The sequence below is a fragment of the Poecilia reticulata genome, linkage group LG7 (assembly GCF_000633615.1).
Source record: "Poecilia reticulata strain Guanapo linkage group LG7, Guppy_female_1.0+MT, whole genome shotgun sequence".
Taxonomy (NCBI): domain Eukaryota; kingdom Metazoa; phylum Chordata; class Actinopteri; order Cyprinodontiformes; family Poeciliidae; genus Poecilia; species Poecilia reticulata.
In genome coordinates, this window is record NC_024337.1 from 21304270 (window position 1) to 21330655 (window position 26386).

General features: G+C 38.1%; 2 protein-coding genes across 5 annotated transcripts; one reads left to right on the forward strand and one right to left on the reverse strand.

The window, feature by feature from the left end:
- Positions 1–4371: 4371 nt before the first annotated feature.
- On the reverse strand, positions 4372–23733 carry raf1a (Raf-1 proto-oncogene, serine/threonine kinase a). 3 transcript variants are annotated; one of them, XM_008414104.2, is made up of 19 exons: positions 23180–23733; positions 19476–19576; positions 15240–15466; positions 15040–15152; positions 14834–14936; positions 14588–14745; positions 13793–13882; positions 11345–11498; positions 10827–10928; positions 10622–10646; positions 9687–9796; positions 9466–9583; positions 9259–9343; positions 8929–9105; positions 8787–8833; positions 8569–8687; positions 7341–7472; positions 5400–5534; positions 4372–5310 (listed from the first exon to the last, which is right to left on the reverse strand). In XM_008414104.2, the coding sequence occupies exons 3-19, from the start codon at positions 15438–15440 to the stop codon at positions 5170–5172; spliced, it is 2010 nt and encodes a 669-aa protein (XP_008412326.1). In that variant the 5' UTR covers positions 15441–15466; positions 19476–19576; positions 23180–23733; the 3' UTR covers positions 4372–5169. The 3 variants fall into 3 exon arrangements, with proteins under 3 accessions (XP_008412326.1, XP_008412325.1, XP_008412327.1); XM_008414103.2 differs by lacking the exons at positions 19476–19576; positions 23180–23733 and adding an exon at positions 18263–18423; XM_008414105.2 differs by lacking the exons at positions 10827–10928; positions 19476–19576; positions 23180–23733 and adding an exon at positions 18263–18423.
- On the forward strand, positions 22767–26386 carry cnbpa (CCHC-type zinc finger, nucleic acid binding protein a). 2 transcript variants are annotated; one of them, XM_008414107.1, is made up of 5 exons: positions 22767–22873; positions 24369–24489; positions 24839–24904; positions 25011–25209; positions 25337–26386. In XM_008414107.1, exons 2-5 carry the CDS (start codon positions 24372–24374, stop codon positions 25452–25454), a joined length of 501 nt encoding a protein of 166 aa, XP_008412329.1. In that variant the 5' UTR covers positions 22767–22873; positions 24369–24371; the 3' UTR covers positions 25455–26386. The 2 variants fall into 2 exon arrangements, with proteins under 2 accessions (XP_008412329.1, XP_017161391.1); XM_017305902.1 differs by lacking the exon at positions 22767–22873 and adding an exon at positions 23821–23879.

Consider the following 26386-nt stretch of genomic DNA (forward strand, 5'->3'; position numbering starts at 1 on the left):
AAAGTGTTCACCCTGTTACATCCAGTGTCCAACTCGTTCTACTTTCAAATGTCCTCAGCAGAACAGATTTTTCAATAAAGTGAATTCCTTGTTCCAGTCAGTCTCATTTCCAACATGACACTTCATGTCCGCCCAAGTCTGTCAAAGAAATGAGGGTGACCTAAATACAGACAACAAGGAATCAGCATGGAGGGAAGCACATCAAAACAATCACAGCTGAAGACTTAATACAGCAGGTAATTAATCCTAGGATAAAATCACTTTATCAAACTGAATATTCAGTAACTGATTATTTCTCATATGCACTGATTCACTAACAGTTCAGCTTTCACTTCTTTCTCAGCATAGTTCAGTCCCTGAACTCACAGTGTCATTATTCCTCAATAAGACAGAGCCCTATGTAGCTTTTATGGTTTCCTGAGGTTCTAACAGAAAAGAAAAAAACCCCCCCAAAAAACAGGCAATATTAGCAATAATGCTGATAGGTATAATACTGAAGAAGTGTGAGTTTTCCTCTTGAAATCTGAACCAAAATTAAGATATTTAACTATTTCAAACCCTCAATTTAGGAGAGCTAAAACAAACTCCCAGGCCGGATTCTTCATTGTAAGTCTTTAGCTAACTTGAACCAAGGGAAAAAAATGTCTTACAGAAAAATAAACTGATTTTGAAACGCATAAAGTAGAACTTTAGGATCTAAAGTTACAAGACATGTCCACAGAAGTTTGATAGCACTGCAGATGCCTGCGTGGGACATAACACTGCAGATAATTCAATGGTGCTACAGCTGCTCTCAAAAAGCTGCCATGTTTATCTCATAAAATGTCAGCAGTCTTTCAGCAAACATCAGCAAGCTACTCCCAACAGATACAATCTGTTCTGCAAGAGGCATTTGTCAAACATCCAGATGGTACTGATGTTTTTTTTTACCCTCTCCATCTTAACAAGCTGACTGACCCGACCCAACGCCTGTAAGAGGTACAGAGGAGCTCCGAGCAAAGTCAGTGTTGGGTTTTGAAGTTCCAGCTGAAAGGCTTCCGTCTAGACTCCTCCCAGCTGTCTGCCAAGCTGCTGCTCTACATGAAACAAGCCGTGCCCTATGGGGGGGACACACAGTGCTGACCATCTGCTGAAGAGCACAGCACAAGACGAGCACTTGAATCCTATAATGAAGCTAAATAACAAAGAGACTCTCTGATAAATATTTTTAAATGTCATGAGAAGCATCCCATCATAGCAAAACCCGATCAGAGTTTTCATTTCACTATTACCTACAGTTGTAACACACAGGTAAAATAACACTAAATGTAGCAGTAGAAATTTTTACAATTCACCACGTTTTATCATTTGAGACTACTTTAGATCTGATTATTTATTACTAATAAATATGCAATCCAGTGGCACCTTCTGCATGAATAGTGCCATAGGTGCAGCATGTTTGCAATTAATATCTGAAATGATCAGAGATCCTGCAAGGGAATAAAATGTCATCCACCACAGATGCAACTTCAAATAATAGACAGATTCCCACGACTCACCATTAATTACAATCTTTAATTCTCTGATATTTCTGGCTGAAAATCCAAAGAAAAAATTCCTATATTTTCAGTTTAATATACCATGTGTGATCATCTCATAGCTGCAACTCATTCAGTGAAAAGCTGGAAAGGAAAAAAAGAAAAAAGTAACAAAACATAGGTGTTAATCAATTTACTGAAAAGTTGACATCCATTAACATGACTTCTGCAGTGCCATGTCACTAGAGAACAAAATGAGAAAAAAAATCCAGGAGAATTTCTGAATTTTTGTTGCCATTTGGTGGAGTATAAGTCAAGAGGTGTGCAGCATTTTGGTTACTATGGCAACTTACTGAATCCCACCACAGATCAGCATCTCCTGAGCTCCCTGTAGAAATTATTCAACATCTGTCACGGCAATCAACAGTTTTTTTTTTTTCCATTTTGTACCGTACATGTGTAGGTTTCTGATACAGCATCCTGGACAGAGATGAGATCTTCTACTGTAGAATCATGACTAAAGTATTTAACCATGCATATGACTGACAGCTTTTATTATTAGCGACCAAATAAGAACTGGAGGACTTTAGACATAAGTTATCTTGGGATTCTGCACAGTGTTTGTCATGTCACATTTGTTTCAAGAGTCTTTTTCTTTCCCGCAGAGTCTGATTTGCCCGAAGGGAACGCTGCTGTCCAGTCCGGTCCACTGAGTCATGCATTTGCTGTCTGGACATAAAAACTCACTCACACGCTCACTACTGTGAGAAGCAACATAATTCATGCTGATCATGTTTTAAAAAGAACATTTGCTCTGATATTGTTCTCAAACAAAACATATGCCTTGAAAAAGTCTAATTGTGAAGTGGAAGGACAAGTGGTTTAACACGTAATTAGAAGAGAGTGATTTGCTTTGATTTTCACTCCCTAAATAAAATCCAGAGAGACTCAGAAGTGTTTTTCTCATCAATTATAGATCTGCAGTTATTTGGATAATATCTCTCTCTCTCAAAAAAAGAAAAGTTTTTATTAATTAAAAGAAAGTTAAAATTTGTTTACATCAATACACTCAATCCAATTGTAGTTTTTGGCAGTATGTGAAAATCTACATTCACAGACTCTCCATCTAATCTGACTCAGGTCGAGGGGGAACAATTTGTCTCTGGATGTGCAAACTTCATAAAAAAAAAACACTCCGAAGTATTTGCATATGTAGTGGGTGAAAGTTTTCACTCCATCATGTATCGACTTGGAAGTTAAATACAAACGCACGTCACATTTTCAGATGTTTGCTTTTGTATGTATAATTTTCCATCCACTTTCCAATTAAGCAATATTTTATGTTCAAAATCTACAAACTCCTAAAAAAAAAAAACCTCAAAGCTTGAGCTTATTTTATGAGTTATATTATTACTTCAATGAAACAAAAATTATTTCATTACAAATTGAATATTTCTGGAAGTTGTGACCGACTGCAAAAAGTGCAAAGCAAAACATATTTTAGTTGCTTTTATTTCATAGGAATCGAAAATGCCAATAAATGCAGTTTGTGTTAAAATGATTAGTTCTTTCACATCTTTTCAGTGTTTTGTTTTGTTTTGTTTTGTTTTAGTATGGGATCACATAGCAGCAATAACAATAGCAAAAAAATACTTTTAAGGTTTTATAAACTTTTACCAGAGGTACCAGTAAACATTTTGGCTACATGTAGATTCTTCAAAAATGGTGTCAGCACCAACACTAGATGGTGCCGTTGCTCGACACAGAACTAGGCCACTGAGCTCAGCAGGATGCAGAAATGGGGCAGATAAATCCACATGATGCCGTCGTAAAGCCTTTGCTCTTATTTTGCTGAAACACGTTATTTGGACTTCTTCACCCGTGTGGTGGAACGTTTTACACAAACAAGCCTCTGCAGAACGTGCTGCTTTTTAGAACTTGGCCTAAATTCAAAGGCCCATGAAACACAAAACAAAGCTACTCCCATATTTAGCTCTTATGTTTACTGTAAACCTTAACGCCGAGTGGCAATACCCCACAGGAGCAGCACACTAAATGTTTACACTAAAACAAAATACTAGTGTCCTGTCCCTTTCCACCCCTTGCCCCCTTGCCTGCTGGTTGATTGTTGTTGCAGCATGCGCACCAGTTACTGTGAAATACACAGAGGCGTCAGCCAATGGCAGAATCCCCTGGTGGTGTATGTGGACTGGATCCCCAGTGAGGTTTCACCACGTTGCCACAGTGCTACAGCAAACATTACACCCTGCTGCAAAGTCTTGCACCTGTGTGGGACTTTACTGTATCAGGAGGCCAAACAGGGTTACACCTGCCACTACCACTGCTTCAAAGACTAAATAAAGGGGATCACTACTGCCGATTTTTGAAAATTTATATATTGTAGTAAATAGTCTTTTTTTTTTTTTTTTGCACAAATAAAAAAAAAAAGCAGTTTTTACCTTTGTAGTTTTTCTTAACTTGTTGTTTTTGCTAAAACTTTACTGTTCTATTTTTTATTCCCTTCCATATATTTAAAAAGTAGATTTAAATACTTTCTGTATTAAAAATACTTCTCATAGGTCATGTCTAGTCAATGGATTCTGTGAGAAACTGAATATTGGGTTTTAATTAGCTGTAAACTTTAATATCTTAATTAACATATATTTGAAGTACATCCCTCAAAGAGATTAATCTGTAAAAAAAATTCACTTTCTGCATTAACTTACTAAAAAACCAACTTTCTGATGATATTCTAACTTATTGAGATGGACCTGTACAGGACATAAAAAGTAATAACAGATGCATTTAAAAAATATATATATAAATACAAACAACTCAACATATTTCGGCAAAGTACTTTTTTAACTTAATTTTATTAAAATATTGAATAGACGACTTTCCCACCAAGTTCAAAATAAAACATTTAACCTCCTCAAGGTGACAGCAAAAATTAGTTCCCGAATCACTTTAAATATTTAAGACACGTGCCGAATGTCCAGTTCATGATAACCTTTCACTAAGGACTGAAAAGTGTATAGGCATCGACAAATCCGTTTAGTGAATGTGATAAAACCCCTCTCCCCGCAGTGAGACATGACAGAACTTATCAAAAATAACCCAAAAATAAAGACTAATTTTTAAGACAAAGCAGAATCGGCTACTGTGCAACTAGATGAGCTGCTTCCAGTAGCTTTCTGATAAACATAGGAGATGAAGTTCTTCAGAAACTTAGTCCAGGATTTGTTTCCTCATAAGGCAGCTAAGCTTAAGTAGTCCTCTCTTCAGGCCCGATGAAAGCAGGACAGAAAACGGACCAGGAGACAAACGTCCCCTAAGCTTCCTTCAGTGTCCATTCATTGTTGTCTCAGGTAGGCATGTGTGCTTCTGTGTACAACTAAAATCAAATACGATACGAACGCGAAGCCTCAACATACTTCTTAACGCATGTGTGATGTACCTTGTGCCGATCCGATTGCAATCTTCCGTAGTTAATCTCAGATGCTCCTCCTCCTGCTATTCTCCGTTAATTACATAGTCATTGACTAACATCGGTTTATGTATGATTGCATGTGTATAGATCTATACAAATGTCTTTAAGGAGGGAATTTGCATTTACTGATGGAGCGGAATAATCTCGTTGCTGACGAGGAGCCTATGTGTAAACAGGCAGCCTGGTGGTCAGAGTGCAGGCATTGATGTCCTCGGTCTGCGCGGCTCGGTGCAGGGACGGTTCTGAGGCACTGCGGTTTATCTTAGGGAGGGCATGCTGAAGGAGCTCGATGGAGGACAAGATCTGAGAACAAATTCAGATATGGGGAAGATGCAAAGAGATTAGTTTGAGGAATTTATGGCTCAACCCGACAGTTTCTAATAGCAGCTCACCTGTGGAAACAGCGGCCTTTCTTCCTTGGATTTCTTGATGCAGTCTGCCACCAGCCTCTTCATTGCTTTGGGGCAGTTCTTGTAGAGCTTACTGAGGTCTGGGCACAAGCGGCCTCTTCCCACCATGAATATAATCTAATGGGAAGGAAGTAAAAAAAAAAAAAAAAGACAAGAAAATTGTTCACATTTGATTATTATAGATCCGTGGAAAAAGTATTCATAGCCTGAAGCTTTTTCAAATTGTGCCACTTTACATCCGCAATGCATTTTATGTAGCAGACCAACACAAAGTCATGGAGAAGAGTTTGAAGTGGGTGCAATGATGCTTGCCTCTCAAAAATATTTTTTTATTAATTAAAGTGCTAGAAACTCTGGTGTGTATTCATACTCAATTACCTGTACTCTACAGCACCTACATAAAAATTTGTGTTAAAAATGCAAAGAAAAATCTTTAGAGGTCACTTAAGTAAATGCATTCGGCTTTAGTGTAATTTAAATGCAAAAAAGTTTCAAGAAAACCTGAAGAAAACACCAGACATCACTGAGAAAACTGGGCTAAATTATAAAACTATACTTGCATCATCCATAAAAGAATTAAAACATGGCTACTCTCCTCAGAAATGGCCATTTTGGAGTTAGATTTACAAAAAACATTTATTGTCGCAAATTATTTCATTCCACTTCACAACCATGCACCATGCTGTGTTGATGTATTACATAGAATTCCATTAAAGCATGATCACATTTGAAAAAGGATAGAAACATTTTAAATATATGTTTATGTTTTTAAATTAATGCTTTACTGACAGACATTTAACTTTGGTCCCAACTTAAAAAAAAATATTTGTAACATTACAATGCCATCTTGATTTAGAAAAAAACGCCAATAGTGGTACACTATCAATGTCATCTTAAAATTTAACCTCTTCATGTATTGCTGCATTAATATTGAGTGAAAGTAAATTATGTTTGGGATTAAATAGAAGGATCCAGTAGATGAAGGGAAGAAATGCAAGAAAAAAAAATGGAAGCAACATAAAAAGTTTTGCAAGGCTCTATACTGAAGGCAAACAACTGTGAGAGAAGCCTACATTCACCCTGAAGCGGCGGTCATTCTAACACATGCAATTTTTAAACATGGCAAGTTAAACTAAGGTGACAGACATTTAAAACACTAGAGCTATTGTAAAGGTACGAGGGCCTGATGGTGCAGAGATAAAAGATGACAGGAGCACTCGATGTGCCTGCCAGATCAGCCGAGTACAAAGTATTTTCACAGGATCAAGAAGAACAGGTTCCAGCAGTAGACCGTAGCACTACTTTAGGCACAATTTGTATACAACTTTAGTCAGATTTTATACAGATGCAGAATCAGATCTGATTTAGCCAACCCTTCGGCTCTAAAGAATAATAAAGCAAAAAGAAAAAGAAAAACACAGGACTCGCACTCTGAAGTGCAAACCCGAGAACCCCTTTTCTCACACAGGGGTTATGTTACGAGATCTAAAATTAGGCCAGTGGCTCCGTGTCGTCGGTCTGTGGCGGGCCATAGGCCAGCCGCGCAACCCCCTTCAGATGGCAGCAGAGGGTTTTCATCAAGGATTTCAACTTGTGCAAATGTCTTATTGTGGCATTAAAGGACTGTTGTATAACATACTAAAACTTCCAGCCTGAAAGCTGGGTCAGGTAAAACACAGGACATCTGTTCAGCTAACTGTGAGCCGACCATCTGTACGAGTTTCCCACCCCCAACTTCCTGCAAAATCTCTGAAATGTACTTCCCTCATTTGTCCGCTACAGGTAAGAGATCCATTACTGATGACAACTTCAGAAAAACGTTAACAATTCAATCAGTCCTTTAAAATGTTTAGGACTGTTAAAAGTGGAGCATATAAATACTAGCACTCAAACAAAGAGCCAGACAAATGTAAGCAACTTTACCTGATCTCTGTTTGCTATGTGGGAGTAGGGGAGCTCTCCGGTCATCAGCTCAAAGAGAACAATTCCATAGGAATAGACGTCTGACTGGAAGCTGTACGGATTGTTATCCTCCATTCGGATCACCTCGGGAGCCTGCCAAGGACAGAAAGAAAATGTTTACAGAACATCAAAACAGTATTATCAAGATGTCCGTCTTAAGAGCAGAGGCGCTGTGACACTGTGTGATTTTGAAATCAAAACAGTCACAGAGTTCTAAATGTACAATGTCTTTTATCAGTATTAGCAATTAGAACGGTGGTGTCCAACGTTCTTGCCACAAATTCAATTCAATTAAAATAGAAACTCAAAACTAATTTATTATGATTTTTTTTCCCGGCTTAACAGTAAGCTAAATGAGGAATATTTTAAGGAAACGTAATTTCTTTAAGTATCAATTCAAAACATTAAAAGGGTCTCATAAATGTGTCTTATTAGAAGAAAGGCATACAATTTCCAAAGCTTTTTTTTTTTTCCCCCAGTGGTCTTGAATTATTTTTAGACTATTCTTGGCATCAAAAGGTGGTCATACATGACTTTTTCCTCCCAAAACGCTTGCTGTAGAAAATCTCAAAAAAAAAAAAAGTGTCCTCCTGCAACAAATATCTGTGTGGCCAAATTAAATTTGTATGAAGTACTTGAATTTCAGTCAGGGGCTGCAGGCAGTCTTTCCACAGGCTGTGCTATGGGCTCAACCTGAATTAGCATGATTAGCATTAATAAGTGCAAACATCAGTCTGCGTGTAGTCCCTCACGGCTGCATTTTCTTTTCCTTACCTCTGACATTTTAAATAAATTCCAATCCAGCATGCTTCATAGAAAACAGAGGCTGGAAGTTCAAAAAGATAAAAGCTGCACAGCTGAAGCCTTTCTGGTATCTACTTAAGTTGCCTCTAGGCCAATTGAACAAAACATCCCTGAGGAGGGTACAAATAGACGTTTGTGTGTTTGATGGCACTTTTTCCACACCCAGTTTTCTTTTGATAGCTTCTTACATTGAGCATCGCCTGATTTAATTCTTAATTATGTAACACTGAAAAAGCAAATGCCAAGTCTTCAGTTCTTAGTAAGTGCACCCACATCAAATCACATGGCGTGTTGGAGAAAAGTTTGGGCTTTTTAGGTTCCAAACCAGACATTTAAATGTCAGTCTGGTTGGTTCTTCTGACCAAGACCATCACAATGTACCAACCATCCAGAGAATGGATCCAGAGGGCTGCTCCACCTGCTGTGATCCGGTCCACCTGGACTTCACAGTCGCAAGACCAAAGTCCCCGATTTTTACCGTTAACCCTTCATGCAGGAAGATGTCTGCACAGATGTCAAGATTTATAACCGAACATGCTGAGGAAAACTGGTCTTTAAGTTTTACTCACTGTAATACTACAACAAAGAAATAGAAAAGGATACTGTTGGACTTCATGTCACGATGAATTATGTTTTTTGCATGTAAATAGCTGAAAAAAAAAGAAAAAGAAAGGGAAAATAATTAATGCTACCCGAGACATTTCTCATTAGCATCGCCCACAAAGCTCCATTCTTCACAACTTACTCCATGCCCTGAGCGGTCTGCCTGGCGATATCTATAAGCTGGATCATGGTATAATTAGTCTCTAGGACATGAATGTGTTTGTACAGGCTGCTGCCCTCACACCACTGGGTCACGATGGCCAGGTTGTCTTTCGTCATATAGCCCATAAACAATAGGATGTTGACATGTCTTGTTTTCCTGCAACCCAAGAAAAGGGGAAGAGGAAATTAAGATACAATCAGATACAAGTTTGCAATGAAGATGATTCACCCAGCTTTAGCAGCTGTAAGGAAAAAGAAAAAACAAAAAAGTCTTGTACAAGACAAAAAAGGTATTCTTAAGAGTTGTTACCTCAGGACAGCGACTTCATTTCTGAATGCCTGGAGCTGCTCTGGAGTTGGGTCAGTAACCTTTAAAATCTTCACCGCAACATCACCTACAAAAGAAATACTGTTAGATGAAAGGAAACATTCGACTTTTTTTCCCCAATTTATGCATCATCTACCTTATCTATAGTGCATGAGAATGTTATACCAGACTTGCATATCAGATACTTACCATGCCATTTTCCTTTGTATACTGTTCCAAAAGAGCCTGAACCAATGTGGGAATGTAGATAAACCTCACTGGCCTCAATTTCCCAGTAATAACTCGAGTCTCGCTTATCCCGAGGCCTCTGGATGAACAGAAACCAAAGATGCAACTATTCAAACACAAGTTTCACAAACGGCGCATTATTAAAAAGAGCTGGTTGAACATAAACGCGACACAGAACGTACTATTTTATTTTTCTCCTGAGTGTTGAAGGACGAGGCTCTCTCTCGCTGGGATGGTGCTGGAGCTTTGGACTGAATCCAGCCTGTGGGGCTCTGGCTGGGGGAACTTCCAGCTTTAGTGGAAAAAAAACTATATTAAATGGTAGCACCTCAACTTTCAGAGAAGCAACATCTTCCATATAGCAGAAAGGTGCTCTGTACAAGTTCTAAACAAAAATGTTTGGTGTTTTTTCCTCCCCAGCAAGAGTTTTTTCACTGTCCCGACTCAATCACTGTTTAGCAGCCGTTGTTCTAATACAGACATTAAATTATACACCTGTGCCCTAGTTACTAATGTGGTGAGTTCTGATGCCAATCGATAGCACTGGATTTTATTAAGTGGTGTCAGAGTACTGAGGGTAAATGTATTTTTTTTTAACTGAGAAAAATGAAAGCCCTGCATCACATATGTTCTACTTCACAAATATGCACTACTGTGCTCCAGTCTATCACCTATAATGTTAAATGTCATAATATGTGACAAATCATGAACCAGTGCAAGGGGTATAAATACCTTTGCAAAGTACTGTACATTCATTGTATTCATAGGTCACATAATATCTCAAAAAAAGAGATGGATGTAAATTCACTTCATGTGATTTAATGTATCTTTTCCAATCAAAAATGTTCTAACCAGAAAAGCAACTATAAGAGAATGTTTCATTTGAGGAAGCACACATGAAAATCCCCTTGAATTATAAATGCCAAAACTAAGGGCAAAGGTGTCCTTTTTCAACCAGTTCCCTAAATTAGTATGCTTCTTTTTTCCTATTTGGTCAAACAAATTTATCATGTAAAATGTAATGAAAACATACGAGTTGACCATTTATGGATGAGATGTAATTTTATAGGAAGCATGCCATGCAAATATGCATATTGAAATGCTGAAAACAACTCACCTGAGTCATGATCCCGCATCGCTTCCTAAAACACAGACACACACACAAAAAACATTGATTAGGTTTGATTGGCTTATTTAAACACTAAAATACACACCATGCTGCCACTCATGGTTTGACAACTGCACTTCTGAGATGCAAGTGCAGATAACTCACTTGCAAGGCATGCAATTCAGGTTGCACACAAGTGACTCTGCTTTCTAACCTTTTCGGCAGTCTCTGACTCGGAGAAGTGCACAATACCTACTTTCCTCTTCAGCCAGAATCTGCGGCACCAGGAACTGGGAGAGGTACTTAGACAGTCTAGCTACTCCAGAGTAAGCAACGCAACAGAGCAATAAAGGGACAGGAAGGAAAGGACAGAATTAAAGAAAATGAGGATGAAATAAAGCTCAGGTTTTGGGCTTATAACAGAGTGGGTATGACAAATGACAAACTCGCAAGCTGATTATGCAACAGTGGTGGTGGTGATAAAGCAGAAACTAGAACTGAACATGGGGAAGTCAAAATGTGCAAGAGCATTGAAAAAAAGCTGAAATAAGATGTCATCTGGGGCTTCAATAAATACACACTGCCCTGTTCAGGTGGACAACTTAAAGCCACAGCAGATGAGAGGTGAGACAAAGATGGATAGAATCCCCGAGATATAAACAGTTTGAGGCCTGAGATGTTTTAGGTGCGGCACCCTCGCCCCTCAGTTGGCCCCCATGGTGAGCAGTTTACCTCAAACATGCTGCTGTCAACAGGCAGGGTCGTGCTGACCATGTGGACGTTGGGCGTAGAGGTGGAGCGCTGCCTCTGGGAGAGACCGCCGCCTGTGGGTGGGTACGACGTGGTGTAGTTGAAGGCATGAGGGGTGGAATTTCGGTGGGCCGAGCTGAAAAGAAGGGGGCAAAATGAAATTAAAACTACGCTGCAGAACCGCAGAGAAACAGCCTTTTAACCACCAGTAAAATATCCATTTTGGTAACTTCTTTAAAAATTGGGCCAAAGTGGGTGTGGTGGCTGTGGGTGCTGCTGGTTTCATTTCTGTCATGTTTACTCATTTTCTCCATTTGAGTATTTTGTTTGCATTATTTGTTTGTTTTTTTACTGTTAGAACACACACAGGAAAAAAAATACCTAACTCCAAAGGTAAGCTTGCAAACAACAAGGTTAAGTAAAAGCCTTTTGGGGAAGTAACTTATTGGTTAATATTTATTACGGCCTTCCTCTTTAAGCCAGTGTTGGTTACATCGAAGCTACACAGGCACTTTGCCAACATCGGCGCTGGCCCAGTTAAAGAGTACTAAGCTTATCAGCCACATATGTTAATCTTAAAATGACCTGAATGCTGCTCAGATCTGAAGTCTGGACATACAGCCATCCACTTTCTAATTTTAGCAAGTTTAAATATTTGTAGGCATACAGTGGCTGTTGCAGTAGATCAAAGGTATAATTAGAGCAGAACAGCAGAAAGTAACCTGGCTGAAAGCTTTTAGTATACAGCAACAAATGTGAGCATATTATCTGAAGGAAAATATTATACTGCACAGGAGGCTTGTAAGTCATTTTATCATTTATCAAAATAAAGTTTTCACACTGCGTTTCATCAGGTCCTCTGCAGATAAGAATCTCTAAAAGACAGGAAGTCACTGAAGGCAGAACTCATTTCACAATGCATCATGCAAAAGTATTCATGAACCTTAAACCTTTTTTTTTTTTTTCAAATTTGGATGGTTGCAACTGCAAACAGTCTTGTGTATTACTGGGATTGTATCTGATAGATCAACACAAAACAACCCATCACTGGAAAGTAGTACAAGAATGATTTCCGGCCGACGTGCAAGACGCTGCGTGTGTGGCGGAAAACTGACACCGCACTTGGAAAACGCTTTCGAGGCAGTAAAACACGGTGGTGACAGCATCACGCTGTGGGATTGCTCATCATCAGAGAGGTTCGGGAAGCTAGTCAAGAGTTAATGAGAAAATGGAGGGAGCAAAGTACAGGTTAACACGGGAAGAAAACCTGTTGGAGACGACAGAAGACTTGAGATTGGAGAGAAGATTCACGTTCTGGCAGGAAACAACGCTAAACACACTTCAATAGAACTGTTTTAATAAATGCGTAGTTGTGTTTTAGAAGGGGTTAATCAAATAAAATTTGTGTGACAAAACGTGTTGATTAAAAAATGCTCTCAGATGCCTCTTATGCATTCTGGCAGAGTGTAAAAAAATTTTGCAAAGACGATCCAAAGACATTTTCAGTCTCCGAAAGAGAAATACCCCAAAACACAACTCTATAACCAGTATTTGCATTCTGGTTATACAAAGTACCCAAAATATAGATGCATATTTTGAAAGTGAGTGTCTTACTCTTCACAATTATGCATTACTCTGCAGTTGTTGAATCAGAAAAAAATCCTGGTACACCAAGTTTGTGATTGTAAGGGGACAAAATCTAGACAAACTTTTGCAAAAAGTATTCACACTTTTGCAAAAATCTGACAGCACCTGTGCTGCACATAAACAAGAAAGACACGGCAATGACTTTGGTTACTGGAAGGTGATAATACACCAGATAAAAACCACAACTTTCACACATAAAAACCCACATAAAAAGTACTTGTCATTAACCTCATTGAAATTATTCATGTAGTAAAAACAATACTCCAAAGAAAAACTTTGACATGATTTGACTTAATCTTCCTTCCCTTGTAAAAAAAAAAAAGAAAAAGAAAAAAAGAATAGTTACATTTAGAGAAAAGAAGTGATATCTAATCATAATTGCCATTGCAATTTCAGGGTCTGCAATATTTCAATCGCAAATGCCTGCTTTGATGCAAAATTCTGTAGGCTGCAATGTTTTAGTGGTCGTACATAAGAACTCATTGTGAACTATATTTCTGGCAAGTTGGATTGATATTCATTGTCGTTGACACCAACAATTGGTTTAGGTCTTAGTGGGCGCAATGCAAAAGCTCAAGGACAGAAGTGGGGACATTGCAATGATGGAGAAGAAAAGAGTATAGAGGAAAACTTGGTTCAACTGCAAACCATATCCTTATTGAAATAGCAAACTGTAGTATATCATTAGTATGTTTTCTTAGTACTATTCAACCCTTATAGAGAAGAAACAAAACAGAAGAACTTATCAGTTTTTAGTTTTTGACGAAACAAAATTTAATTCACCTTGGAAGCCGGGTTAGGGATTCTCTCATACGTCGGGATGTGAGCGGTGGCAGGGAAGGGAAGCCACTCTCACCTGGTGTTGGACACAACCTGACAAAACAAAGAAACAGGTCATAAAGTGTATTAGGTGGCTGTGGGTAAATAAATTACTATTTCATCAAAATTTACGTTTCGGAAAACAGTTTCTCCTCAGCTCAAGTGAGACACCTCTGAGGATATTTCTGGGTAAGGAGAGGTTTGAAACATGGGATGCATACTTCAAGTATACAATATAATGTGAGTTTGACTCTTCTGAAAATGTTCTAGAAGAAATAATATTATTGTTTACTGAGATGCACCTGCAGCTGGTGTGTCAGGTAAAGGGGGATTCTCTTCTTTGTTAATTATTACTGCTGATTCTACATCTAGCACAGAGAAACATAAAGGTCTCCATTCAAAGTGCTTATATGGAAAGCTATGCAAATGAAAATGACCTAGTCAAAAGTCTGATACCAGAACAGCTTAACTTCCCTTTTTTATCTTTGCAGGACTATGAAACTTACCTCACAAACATGTATAGCCATTTTTTATTTGCATCCAATTATAATCATCTGCATGCAGATGTGATAATGATGACAAAAAGTTGGCTCTTATTCTATTCCATCATCAATTATTAGGACGATCAATGAATGCAAAAGGATTTTTTTTTTTTAATTCTGATTTTTTAATCAAGTTTTTCTACTCAAAAACCCAAAATTATAGTGCCCAGTCTAGAAATAGCTATGAACATTACATTTTTTCCTCCTGTATACTTACAGAAGCTGTCTAATGTTGCTCCAGTCCACACACATCGTGGGCACTTTGGTGCTACAATGCTCATGAAATTTATAGCCGCATGTTTGGCAACGGAACCCATTAAGGAGAAACTTCTGGCAAATGTCGCAGAAGGCTAGCTTCAAATAGGTCTTCCGGACCTAAATTTAAAAATAAGAAAAAGTGCAAATTTTCTTCCTGCAGTAACGTTTGAGAACAAAGTAAGCTGTAATTGTCTGAAGTACTTACAAAGTTATGCGTTGTCAAAGGAACATGATCTAAAACCTCAACAAGGAGCTCTTCTCCTATCAGTGAGGTTGAATCGGTATTCCAGTCCATCCGGGATTTTTTACTGATTTGGACATAAGTAAACAAACAAACAAAAAAAATTAATACTCACAACAGAAGGTTTAATAATATTTACAAGCTCTGGTTGGAGGATTTCCCGAGTTTACCTTCTCTGTCCGGGATGCAGCTTGAAGACAGCGCAGCACTGGGGCTGCAGACCTCGCACCTTCAGGGCTTTGATCAAACAGCTGTAAAGAGTCATACCTGGTCGCACGTTGACCTACAATAACAGACCAACAACTAATATTAACGATACTGATCAATCGACTCTGAAGCCTCATTCGGAACCTGGTATGTCAAGACTTGCCACAGTGCGCTGGTGGTTTGGGAGGAAGACACGGATTGTGCTGCTGGCCTTGGAGTCCGTCATCTTGCTGTCGTCGGAGGCACGTCGCTGGCAGGTGAAGCCCTGGACCATGGTAGGGGACAGGCAGGGGCCCTCAAACGGCGAGTCCTTCATTCCAAAGCCGTTGCTTAGGGTCTTCCACGCTCCGTGAAACTGCTCCATCGCTAAAACTAATCACTCACAATGGTCTAAAAAAAAGAGGGAAAAAGAAAATATTTACCCACATTCTCTTTTTACTCAGACTATACTGTAATATACATTTAGTACAAAGGATAAGAATAAAATGCATGCAGGCAAGGAAAGGAAAGGGCATAAAATACTCAAAATTTCCAATTGTTCAACCTTGCACTTTATTTCAACATCAAGGAAACCACAACAGATGGGTTGAGCACTACCTGATTACAACAGCGACTGTTTTTGTCTGCAGGGGGGAAAAAAATGTAGCAAAAGAGGAGATTTGGGTTACGGCACTGTAAGGTTAGAGGTAATCTTTAACCATAATCTTGCTGAAAACAACCTTCCAGGATTATGCTAATGATTAGCTTAATTTTAGAGTTTAAGTAATAGCAACTAATAAAGATATGCAAGAAAAGAAAGAATGTTTATGTTCAAATTTCTTGTTTTCGCTTTGCGCATATAAAACTCAAAGCAAATATGATACTGAACCGTTTCCCTCTGTTTTCAGGAAACGATGTAATACGAAATTTCCACTGTGTTCAGGGCCAAACTATATAAAAATGAACACGACAAAAATAAGTTGACTATGTGCTCCTTTAAAAAAAAAAAAAAAAAAAAAAGAAAAGAAAAAAGTAAGGCCCTCATAACCAAACACACCCTCTTTTCAGCTTTGTTTGTACTACAAACTGCAGTGCTATATTGTAAATACACAAAGGTTTTCACTCATTCTTGGCAGCCGCTTTATGCATGAGCACCATCGGCTTGCATAGCTCCTAATTACCACTGCTGTATTTATACAAAGACCGGCTGACCCTGGAGAGACGTTTCTTTTTTAACTGCCGTCAGTGGTTAGCTGTTCCAGCAGGACTGTTGATTCATCAGATGTACAGAAAAGCTTAAAAAAAAGAGGGTTTTTTTGGGAATGGTGGGTTTTTACCCTTTTCCTTCATGCTTCTGGATTTGCATTAATAACTGTTGCATTGTATCAGAAAACAGCACAAATACAAAACAAAACTACATATGAAAGGAAGTATAAATTGCACTGTAATGCAATGAGAAGCTTTACATGGTTCTCTAGTTTTAGAAGTAAGTGAGAAGACTATGGAGGGTTGGAAGTGCCACAATGTGACAGATTTAAAATAAATTTTAAATGGGGAAAAAAAAAATAGGACACTTTAAAGCTATTTAAACCTAAGAAATATAACGAAGCAATTTAAAGTGGACACCAGTTAATATCAAATTGAACTAATAGTATATTTATATTTAATTTTTCAGTATTTGTTATCATATTGTGTACTACTGGCTCATGGTACAAAACCCTAACATATGATTGGTTGATCTGCACAGCAAGTTAGTTTCGATCCAATTACCTTCAACTTTCTCTGAGTTGCTTCACATCCACTGACTGACTCATCCTTGACACCTTTGAAAGTTCCCATAATCCAGTAAGGAGATTCATTATTGAATTCCTTGTTATTACATTTATTTAAATATTTATAAAAAGAAAAAGAATTTGCAACAAAAAAAACAACATTGTTACCATCGCTATCTTTAATTTCATTATTAAACTGTGTAATTAATCTTTAAATGCCATATTTAAGAAAGTAAGAAGATATACATTTGATGTATGTGTTTATTTTAACATTATTTAAATACTGTCATAAAGAAAAAAACATCAAGAGTTAGGTATCATTGAGTGTGAAGGTACCATTTAAGCTCCAATCACTAGCAATTATATTCCCGTCTTCCCCCTTAAAAAGCTTTTTGTTTAACCTTGTGGGCTGCAAAATTTCCAGACAAAACCAGTAAGCTATTTTTGTCAGCAATGCATTCATGGATTATTGTTTAGATTTTGGGATGACAACTTGGAAAATTCAGCCAACTTAGTATTTTAGCTGTTTTTGTGTGGCAATTTTCCAAAAAGTAAACTGATTAGATATGCAAGCACGTACTTCTTTATCCAGAATAAGGTCTAAAAAATTAGCAGTACTATTATATTTTTTCATTTTAAGGTCAAAATTTAGCTGTAAAGTATATAATGCAAGCTGAATGGCATTTTTTGTGATCAGGCAGAATATTTCCTACTACTGCTTTAAAATTGTAAAAATATGCTCCAACAAATATTAGAATTGGGTTGAATAAAGAGACGGTTACAAGTCAAGTGACTAACACTCATACAGCGCCGCAAGCACAAAGGAAAATTGATAAAAAGATTAAGCTGATAACTCTAAAAAAATAAAAAATAAATTAAGGTATTTTTTTCAGGACATTTCACAGCTTTCAGTCCAATTTAAGTTAAATAAATGAGCACATCATTTTATCTTTTAAAATGTTACGGTTGAATCTCCTTGCCATGTAAGGTGAAACCGTTTGTTGACACACAACGCTTAAATAGTATACAAAGATGCATGATTTGCACTGTGGCACTTTCAACCCTCCATAGTCATCGTCAGCGTGTTGGCCTTATTTATGATTCGGGGCCGTTTCTCATTCAAACGTAACAAAAGAACTAAAACGAACCACTACCATTAAACCGCATGCAGTCATTTCTGAAACTATAAAAGGTAACCATAAATGTAGCTACGTGTTTTATTTTTATTTATTTTTTCTCCAGCAGGCCTGGTTGATCCAGTTAAAACACTAACATTCCCCGAAGGCCCTCATAAGCAGTTACATTTTACGTCCATTCTCTCTGCCTTGCAGTTCATTAGCTTTAAACCGAAGCGTTTTAGCCAAGAAAGTTTTCTATATACGCGTAATTCAAAGAGCAGCGAGTGCTAGAGGATCTGTAGGTTGTGTGTACTCACCAAGAGAAGTTAAAAAAGTTGTGCTCCGCCATAACTTTAGGGAAAAGTGGCGTCGGTGACATCATCATAATTGCAACGCATTCAAAGAAAAAAAAAAAAGAAAGGAGGAAAAAGGAGTCAAAGCTGGTGAAGCTCCCGACGTTGAATCGAATAATCCTACAGCGGATGAATATTGCGTTAATCACGGAAAAGGGGAGGTCACAGGTGGGTCTCTTTTTTTCACGAACCACCTAAAACAACAGGAAAAAGTTTAATCCTGCAAGTCGTGATATGCGAGAAGGGGGGGAAAAAAAAGGAGAGAAAAAAAAAAAAAAACAACAACTCCGGTCCCTCAAAGTCATACGACGAGGGATTTTCTTCGGCTCCAGCAAAGCACTTTCCAAAGTACAAGTCCGATGAAATGCTTCGTAATGCGGCGCTGTTCCAAATCAATATTTACGTTGTTTGGGGAGAAGGTGAAACGGGCTGAGTTGGTGTCGTGCGTCCGTCTGACGCCAGTGATTGAAACAGGACCTTGCAGTCATAACAAGACCTGCAAACATCGCTCACACTGCGCAAGTATTGCACACACTTAAACCCTCCCACCGAGGCCACACTGATGCTTTTACGTCGGTAAGATATGCAGCTAATTTTTTTTAAACGCTCGCACGTTGATATAATCGCATTTAACTTATACACACTTCAAAGTCCTGCTGTGTCGTCGACGTAGACTTTAAAGCTGTGCACATAAAAGCTTAAAAACAACAGTCGCCTTTTGGTTAAGTTAAAACACGTGAAAAGTCAACGTAATCTGACAGTTTAGTCAGGTTAAAAGTACATTTGTTTTTGAAGAGTGAGGAAATTAGCAATCAGCGATTTGTTTTAACGAGTAACTCATAATATTAGCATGCGCGCCCTCTGCTGGCGAAATGTGGGCATTGTGACATCTTAGCTTTGGAAAATTGCTTGCTTTTATTACTGCTCTTCATGTTACATTGGAAATATTTGGTAAGAAAGAAAAAAAAAAACAGAAGATGATGTGCATCCAGGTTACACAAGCAATACATTCTTTTAAAGCCCAGCAGATATAAACACATTTTACCTCTTATCTGCAGTGTAGGTGATGTTTTTCAAATAGTATCACTGTCTTTGCTCTCCACAAACATGGCTTATTCTCTCTGAAATTGACCTTGAAACAATATATAACTGTATACAGCTACCCAGCTGCACTCACCAGGTGTTCACCATGTCTGTGGCATCCCGGTCTGGGTCCCCTGAGGTACCCAAATCACAGATGGCCCGGAGGTTCCTTCAGCAGGCTGGAGCTGACACCATCTTAGAGAGAAGCAGCTTTGTTAACATCCTGTATCTGCATCTCCTGATGGGTTCAGCATATATTGTTTCCATAAGGCAGCTCTAGACAATTCCGAGAAGAGATTAAAACATAAACCTATGTTTATGTTCAAAAGCAACAACAGGCATTAACTTTGACTTATGGAACTTTCCAAATACCTATGGCTTTTATACAGGCAAGTAATCAATCCAACAACTAACAGAAACACCAACTAATGTTTCTGTGAAGATGAGGGCAGGGCTTTGTCATTGTGAAGCTTTTTAAGGTATCCCTCTCCTCAAACAATTGATCTACTGTTTGTGATTGGATTTGGATTTAATCAGCTTTGAATTTATGCCAGACAGATTGCTATTATGGTTATTTTCCTGACTGAAAGCTTACAAGCTTCTAAAACTACCATAATAGAAACCAGAAAACCTAGCGCTAGAGCATTAGATCCAAGGCCACCTTAAGACAGATGAGAGCATCTCTTCCACCTATTGATCCGTGCACTGAGCACTCCTAGCTGAGATGCTTACAGCTCTAATGAGTGTTTCTGTCAGTCCTCTTGTTTTCAACAAACTATGCATGCAAGAGTTGAAGGCAAGAAGGGGAAATGAAGCTTGTATGCCCTTTTAACCGTTAAAATGCAGTAAAATCTTGTTTTTGGGGAATTCTCATTGAATTATGTTGCATATAAAAATTTGTGATTCTAAAATTTTAACATTGTTAAAATTATGTATGCTATTGTAAATGTATGCATACATTCATCGATATTTGGTTTAATGTATTTACAGGAGTTGGAGAAATTGCACACTTTTTGTCACCATCATGAAGTAATTCTGAAATAATTCAATTTATTTACGGTACATTGAATGGTCTCCCGGGACACGCAGCGTATTAAGCATAGTTCATAAATGCTTCATAGGGTTTAGGTCACGATCTTTCCAGAATTCTCCATTCCCCCTCCAGACGTGATGTGGGATCACGGCTCGGTCGAAAACACTCGGCTGTCTCCAAATTGCAACCATTCAGCTTTTCAGTTGAGGTTGAGTTAAAGAATTTGTAGTCGGTACTCTCCAGCTGAACAGACACAGCACATGATAATGCTACCACTGTGCTACACAGCTGGTGAATTTGGCCTTAAACCCTAGCCTTGACTTTACTCCTACAAACATGCTTCTGGTCACACAAATATTGAGGTCAAATGCCTCAATCTTTGTCTTATTTTTCCTTAAAGCCCTCCTCCAGAAGCAGTCCATGTGGACAGTGGTATTTTTAGTCAAGCTGCAAGATTTCAATTGTGTGGATATAATGATTCTCTGTCCTCTATCTTTTATCTACTCACATGCACACTGCCACACGCTTACATAGCTCACATAACCATAACATACAAGACTGGCAACAGTCACACATAAACCAAACTGATTAAGGCAAGCCAACTCACGTTAGAGATGGTGCAGAATGAGAAGATAGAAGCAGAGCTCATGCCGCGATCTGTGCTTCACTTGGTAGCACCCTAAAGGTCCACTGAGTGGAGCCAGCTCTGGATGGTGAATGTCTCTCTGTACCTGTTCCATTTCTTTCAACATTTGATCATTTTTGGCACTAAAGACTTTTTTATACTTAACCAAATCTCCTTATTTCTCAAGGTAAATGACACTGAGGGGTTTTGATTGTGTCCCAGGACTGGTAAAGGGACCTGGGTACTACAACACAATCCATGGAGCCAAAACTTGCTTCACTGTGGACTGGTGTTCCTGCAGCTCATGGTGGTTAAACTATATTGGTTCCTGGGTTGTTTTTGAACACTCTAAAAGATTTTCTTTCATCTTAGGGTGACAGTTTGGGCCACATTGTTTAAACCTAGCCATTACTGGATGTCCCAACATGACAACAAACACACATAAAAACTAATTTTAGGATGGAAGAGATGGCTAACAGCTTCTGGAATAGCCTTGACCTTAAGTCTGTTGAAAATTAGTGTATTATGCATAAAAGTCAGGTCTGTTCTGGGAAACCAACCAAATTAAATAAACTCTTGTGACTTCTGATAACAAGAGTGACTGCGTATCCAGACAGAACTATGCTAAAAGCTTGTTACTTGCTACAAAAACTACGCAACTGAAACATAATCGTATAATTTTAATTTTAGTGTTCATAGTAGTTTTGATTTCTACATAGTGTTAAAGTTTATCAAGTGCCTCATATGTGTTGTCATATAAAACATTCAGATTCTAAAATACATTTGTAAATTGTGGTATTTATCTTGATGCTCTCAACACATGAAATATTACAGTAAGAACTTTCTGTGAAGTAGGAAATAAAATGAAAGTTATGCCAGTTGTGTTAGATTTGTGTTATCATGTTGATATTTGTATACGTTTTTAAGTATTGGAGCTGATCAAAATCCGATCAATTTGTTCGGTTCCAAAATCTGACAAATGAACTGTTATGAGGTGGACAGCATTGAATTATGAACAAAGTTGGTGCCACTTATGATGTTCCATTAATATCTGAGGTTGAAATTTAAATCTGAGAATTAAGTCAAAAACAAATCAAATGAGTTTCAGGTCCAAGCTTTTAAACTTGACTAGGATTACAACTATTAGTAAGCTAAAACAATGCATTTATTGAGTTTTTTAAAACTCTTTAGAAACATCTAATTAACAGGTTTAGTTTGCAAATGAGTTTTACAAGATCCAAATTGTAAAAAAAATACAAACAAAAAGTTTTTATGTATTGTGGATTATGAGGTCTTGGTTGATGAAACCACTCACTTTTACAATCAGAATTTTAACATCCATTTTTGTAGCTTAAAATCTGGAAATATCGATTTGTAAGTAAAATGGAATGCTTAAACTGTTTCTTTCAATCAATCGTGCAAAGCTAACGGACATTGTTTTTCTCTTTCATGTTTTTCATGACAACACAACAACCCCCAAAAATATCTCAGCGTTAGAAAATTGTGATACAAGAAAAACCTGCTTGTAATTATTGAGGTGAACCGCATATTTAACATTTTGAGAGTAACTGTTTCATTTCTTCAATTTGAATGGAGAAAGAGAAGTTAAATCTACCGAAGGCAAAATGGGACCATTCCGTGTTTCTGATTGGCTAATATCCAGAGGCGGTGTCCAGACTTCTTCGCATATTATTGGTTGCTTGGCGAATCCGCGGCCAATGACTGTACGGGTTTTTACTGGATAATGCGAATGACAATTCAGGAACTCCTGCTGGCACCGCATGTAGCGCAAAGAAGGAGGCGTAAACACTGACACAGCTAGGTAGCCATCAAGGTAAGCAATAAAACGGCTTTAATTCTCATAATCATGACACTATTTATGTACATTCGTTTTCCACTTATTGCGTGTTGAAATCACCAGTGGCATGAACTTTGTTGTTTGGTTTGATTTCTTCCGTTAAAAGGTTCTGCTTTTAATTATATTGCTCCACTAAAACTCTAGCAACGGGCTGTTAGCCCGGCCTGCTAACGTTAGCTCGTCACAACGACTTTGGTGTGTGCGCCCTGGCGGGAAATTTTGTTTTCAAGGCATATTCCCCCGAATGCCCACCAAAATGCGTGTATTGTGTATATTTCTTACAATTAATGACGGATCATCTGGTTCTTTCTGCGCAATGTGGCTCGATCGTCGACCGAAGCGCGTTTCTTGGTCGTGAGGTGTTGAGCTCGTGTTTGCTAGCAGCTAGCCTAGCTGGCGCTACTGTCTCGCGAGTACGCAGGAGAAAAATCAACGTGACTAGGCCAACGTTAGCGGAGTTTCAACCTTTGGCATTTTGTTTTCTGTTTTGCAAGCCGGTAAACATTTAGCATTCTCACGTCTTGTCTAAATTCCTGGAGTGTGTAATCCGTTTATGCGTTCCAAGCTGTTTGTTTTCTGTTTTAGTCGGTTAGACTTGTGGCTTTGTTGCTGTTGAACACGCTTCATCACATAACACGATGCAACGCGCTACTCACGGCGTGCTCTCGCAGTTATTCCTCTGGTAGTCAGCAGATTTCCACTAACGTGGATTATTTGGATTAAGTTCATTGTGTCTGAATTTATCCTATATAAATGTGTAAGTTCAACAGATATTTTTTTTTATTTTTTAGTTGCCCGTTTTAAACGTTGTAGCCTCCTGGTTTTGTGACTTTATGCTAGGTCCTATTTTTAGGAGCCTCATTACCTTACTTAGTATTCACGTTAGTGCTTCATTAACTTCCACTCTTCTTGACCTGATGTCTTCAGCAAACAGAAGGTCGACCTATGGCGATCACATCATGATCCCACTGAGGAAGTTTCTGTAAGTTAGCTGAGTAGTTAGTCTGATGGTTGATGTTAGACGCAGCAGCTGATGAATGTGTCCCCCTGATCATAGAGTAGAACCCCACATGGTAGTCATTTTGTTGGTTTGACTGAATCTTGAAGAGCCATGTCAAAATTAGTTTCTCAGCAATTAAAAAAAAAAAAAAAAATTATAAACCAAAGCAATCAGAATTATTTGATTCTGTTTATTTATGTAGCTTCAATTTACTACAAATATTCTCTGAAGCCACGTTATAAGGCCTATTGTATTCATTTACAGAAGTCATTACAAATTTATTTCAAATTCAACTCGTAATAATCCTAATTTGTAAAAAAAAAAAAAAAAGTAACAAAAAAGTAACATCCAGGTGAGGTGAAGCACATTTTACTGCGAATTTAAGTAGGCAGTAAAGTTGTTAATGTTTTCCATGAAATGACTGTATTGGAGAGAAGTGTTTACCTATGTATTGTTTTTCTTTCTGTTTAGGTTATGGAGATGAGCAGCAACAGCGAGTGCTTTGGATGTGGCCGCTCTGGTCATTGGGTCAAGCATTGTCCTAATGCCAGTGGTGCGCGTGGACGTGGCAGGGGCCGGGGACGAGGAAAGGGTACTGAATGCATTTCTTTCCATATTGAGGATTAAATTAATGTTTCAAGTATTTGAGCTTTATATGCCTTTGTATTATATCTGAAACCAGAATAGAATATGCAATCTTAAGTTGTTTTTTTTTTTTTTCAGGATTTCATGACTTGTCGCATTTAGTTTTAGAATACGAGTTGAAAACAATCATATGACCCAATTCATTGTTTTAATCATATTTATACATTGTAATAATATTACAAACTGAGTATTGTTCTAGTGGCAATTAACCAAAAATGTAAAAAAAAAAAAAAAGAAAAGAAAAAAAAAGAAGAAACATACACACCCTTATTTGCATACTGTTTTTGACATTACAGAGCTGTTCTGTTATCGCTGTGGAGACCAGGGACACATGGCCAGGGACTGTGACCAAACTGAGGATGGTGTGTAACATGGCTTTTTTTGTTTTTTTCTGTATTAGTTGTTTTTTCACAGGGGATAAAATGATAACCCTTTTTTTTTTTTTTTTACCACCTCCTCCGTGTCCAGCTTGCTACAACTGTCACAGGAGTGGTCACATCTCCCGGGACTGCAAGGAGCCCAGGAAGGAGAGGGAGCAGCTCTGCTACACCTGTGGCAAAGCCGGCCACATGGCTCGTGACTGCGACCACGCCAACGAGCAGAAGTGCTACTCCTGCGGCGGGTTTGGTCACATCCAGAAGCTTTGCGATAAGGTGAAATGTTACCGGTAAGTGGAGTTTTTAAGAAGTTGCCTAGCTTTTTTTTTTTTTTTTTTTTTTTTCTTTTTTTTTTTAAGTGCTAGTATATAACCTTCTTAATTTTTTATTTTTTTTTTTATTTGTTTTTGTCTTTAGGTGTGGTGAGATTGGTCACGTCGCTGTGCACTGCAGTAAAGCCAGCGAGACCAACTGCTACAACTGTGGAAAGGCGGGTCACCTGGCAAAAGAGTGCACCATCGAAGCAACCGCATAATCAGCACCCTCTGTTGCCCCTCCTTTTTTTTCAGATTGATGGTTGGTTGTATTATTTTCTCTGAATCCTCTTCACTGGCCAAAGGTTGGCTGACAGAGGCTAGTCCCAGGCCTGTGAGCCTCTCGATATGTAATACAAAGAAAGGGGTGATAAAAAATATCTTTCTGCATTCAATACAAAAAAATGTTTTAGTTTGGTAGCGGTGTTATGTATAATGCTTTGTTAAAGAACCTCCCCCTTTCCAGGCCACTGGTGATCAGTGAGGAATAAACGGGACTAAACATATGGGAATCTATAGGACCTCTGAGCTTGTGGACGTGCATCTCAGTAAAATGAGATGGAAGACAGGAGTAAATGGAAACCAAACATCCATGTGTGGTTATTTTGGTTTGTTTTAGTGGAATATGAGTTGGCCAAGAGAGTTTGACATGGAAACAGTTCATAACATGATGCATTTCAGCCCTACAAGCAGCTACAAGTGGGCGATAACAAACGCTATATTACTAAGATATGAAAAAAAAAAAATTTTTTGGAGGTATTAAAAGAAACACGCTCTTTTATAGAAATCTGTTTACAATTTAAATATCACTTTGGTAGTCCAAGGTAGATTTTCTGTTTTAAAAAAAAAATGGCTTTGGAAATGTTCTGGTTTCCTTTTTTTTTTTTTCCTTTTTTTTTTTTTTTTTTTTTTTTTTCTTGGCAAAAATTTAACATCAAGAACAGTCGTCGGAACAGCAGAATTAGGAGTTATTTGGGAATGACAAATGTTTTCACAGAAATCGAAATGTTATTTTTGTACAATATCACTTAGACTACTGTATAAATACCATTTGCTTGTACTCAGTTTTTAAGTCGGAAGGAAAGTGCAACTGAAGTCCTAGAAAATAGAAATGTAATTTTAAACTATCAATAAAGCTGGAGGAGCACGGGGA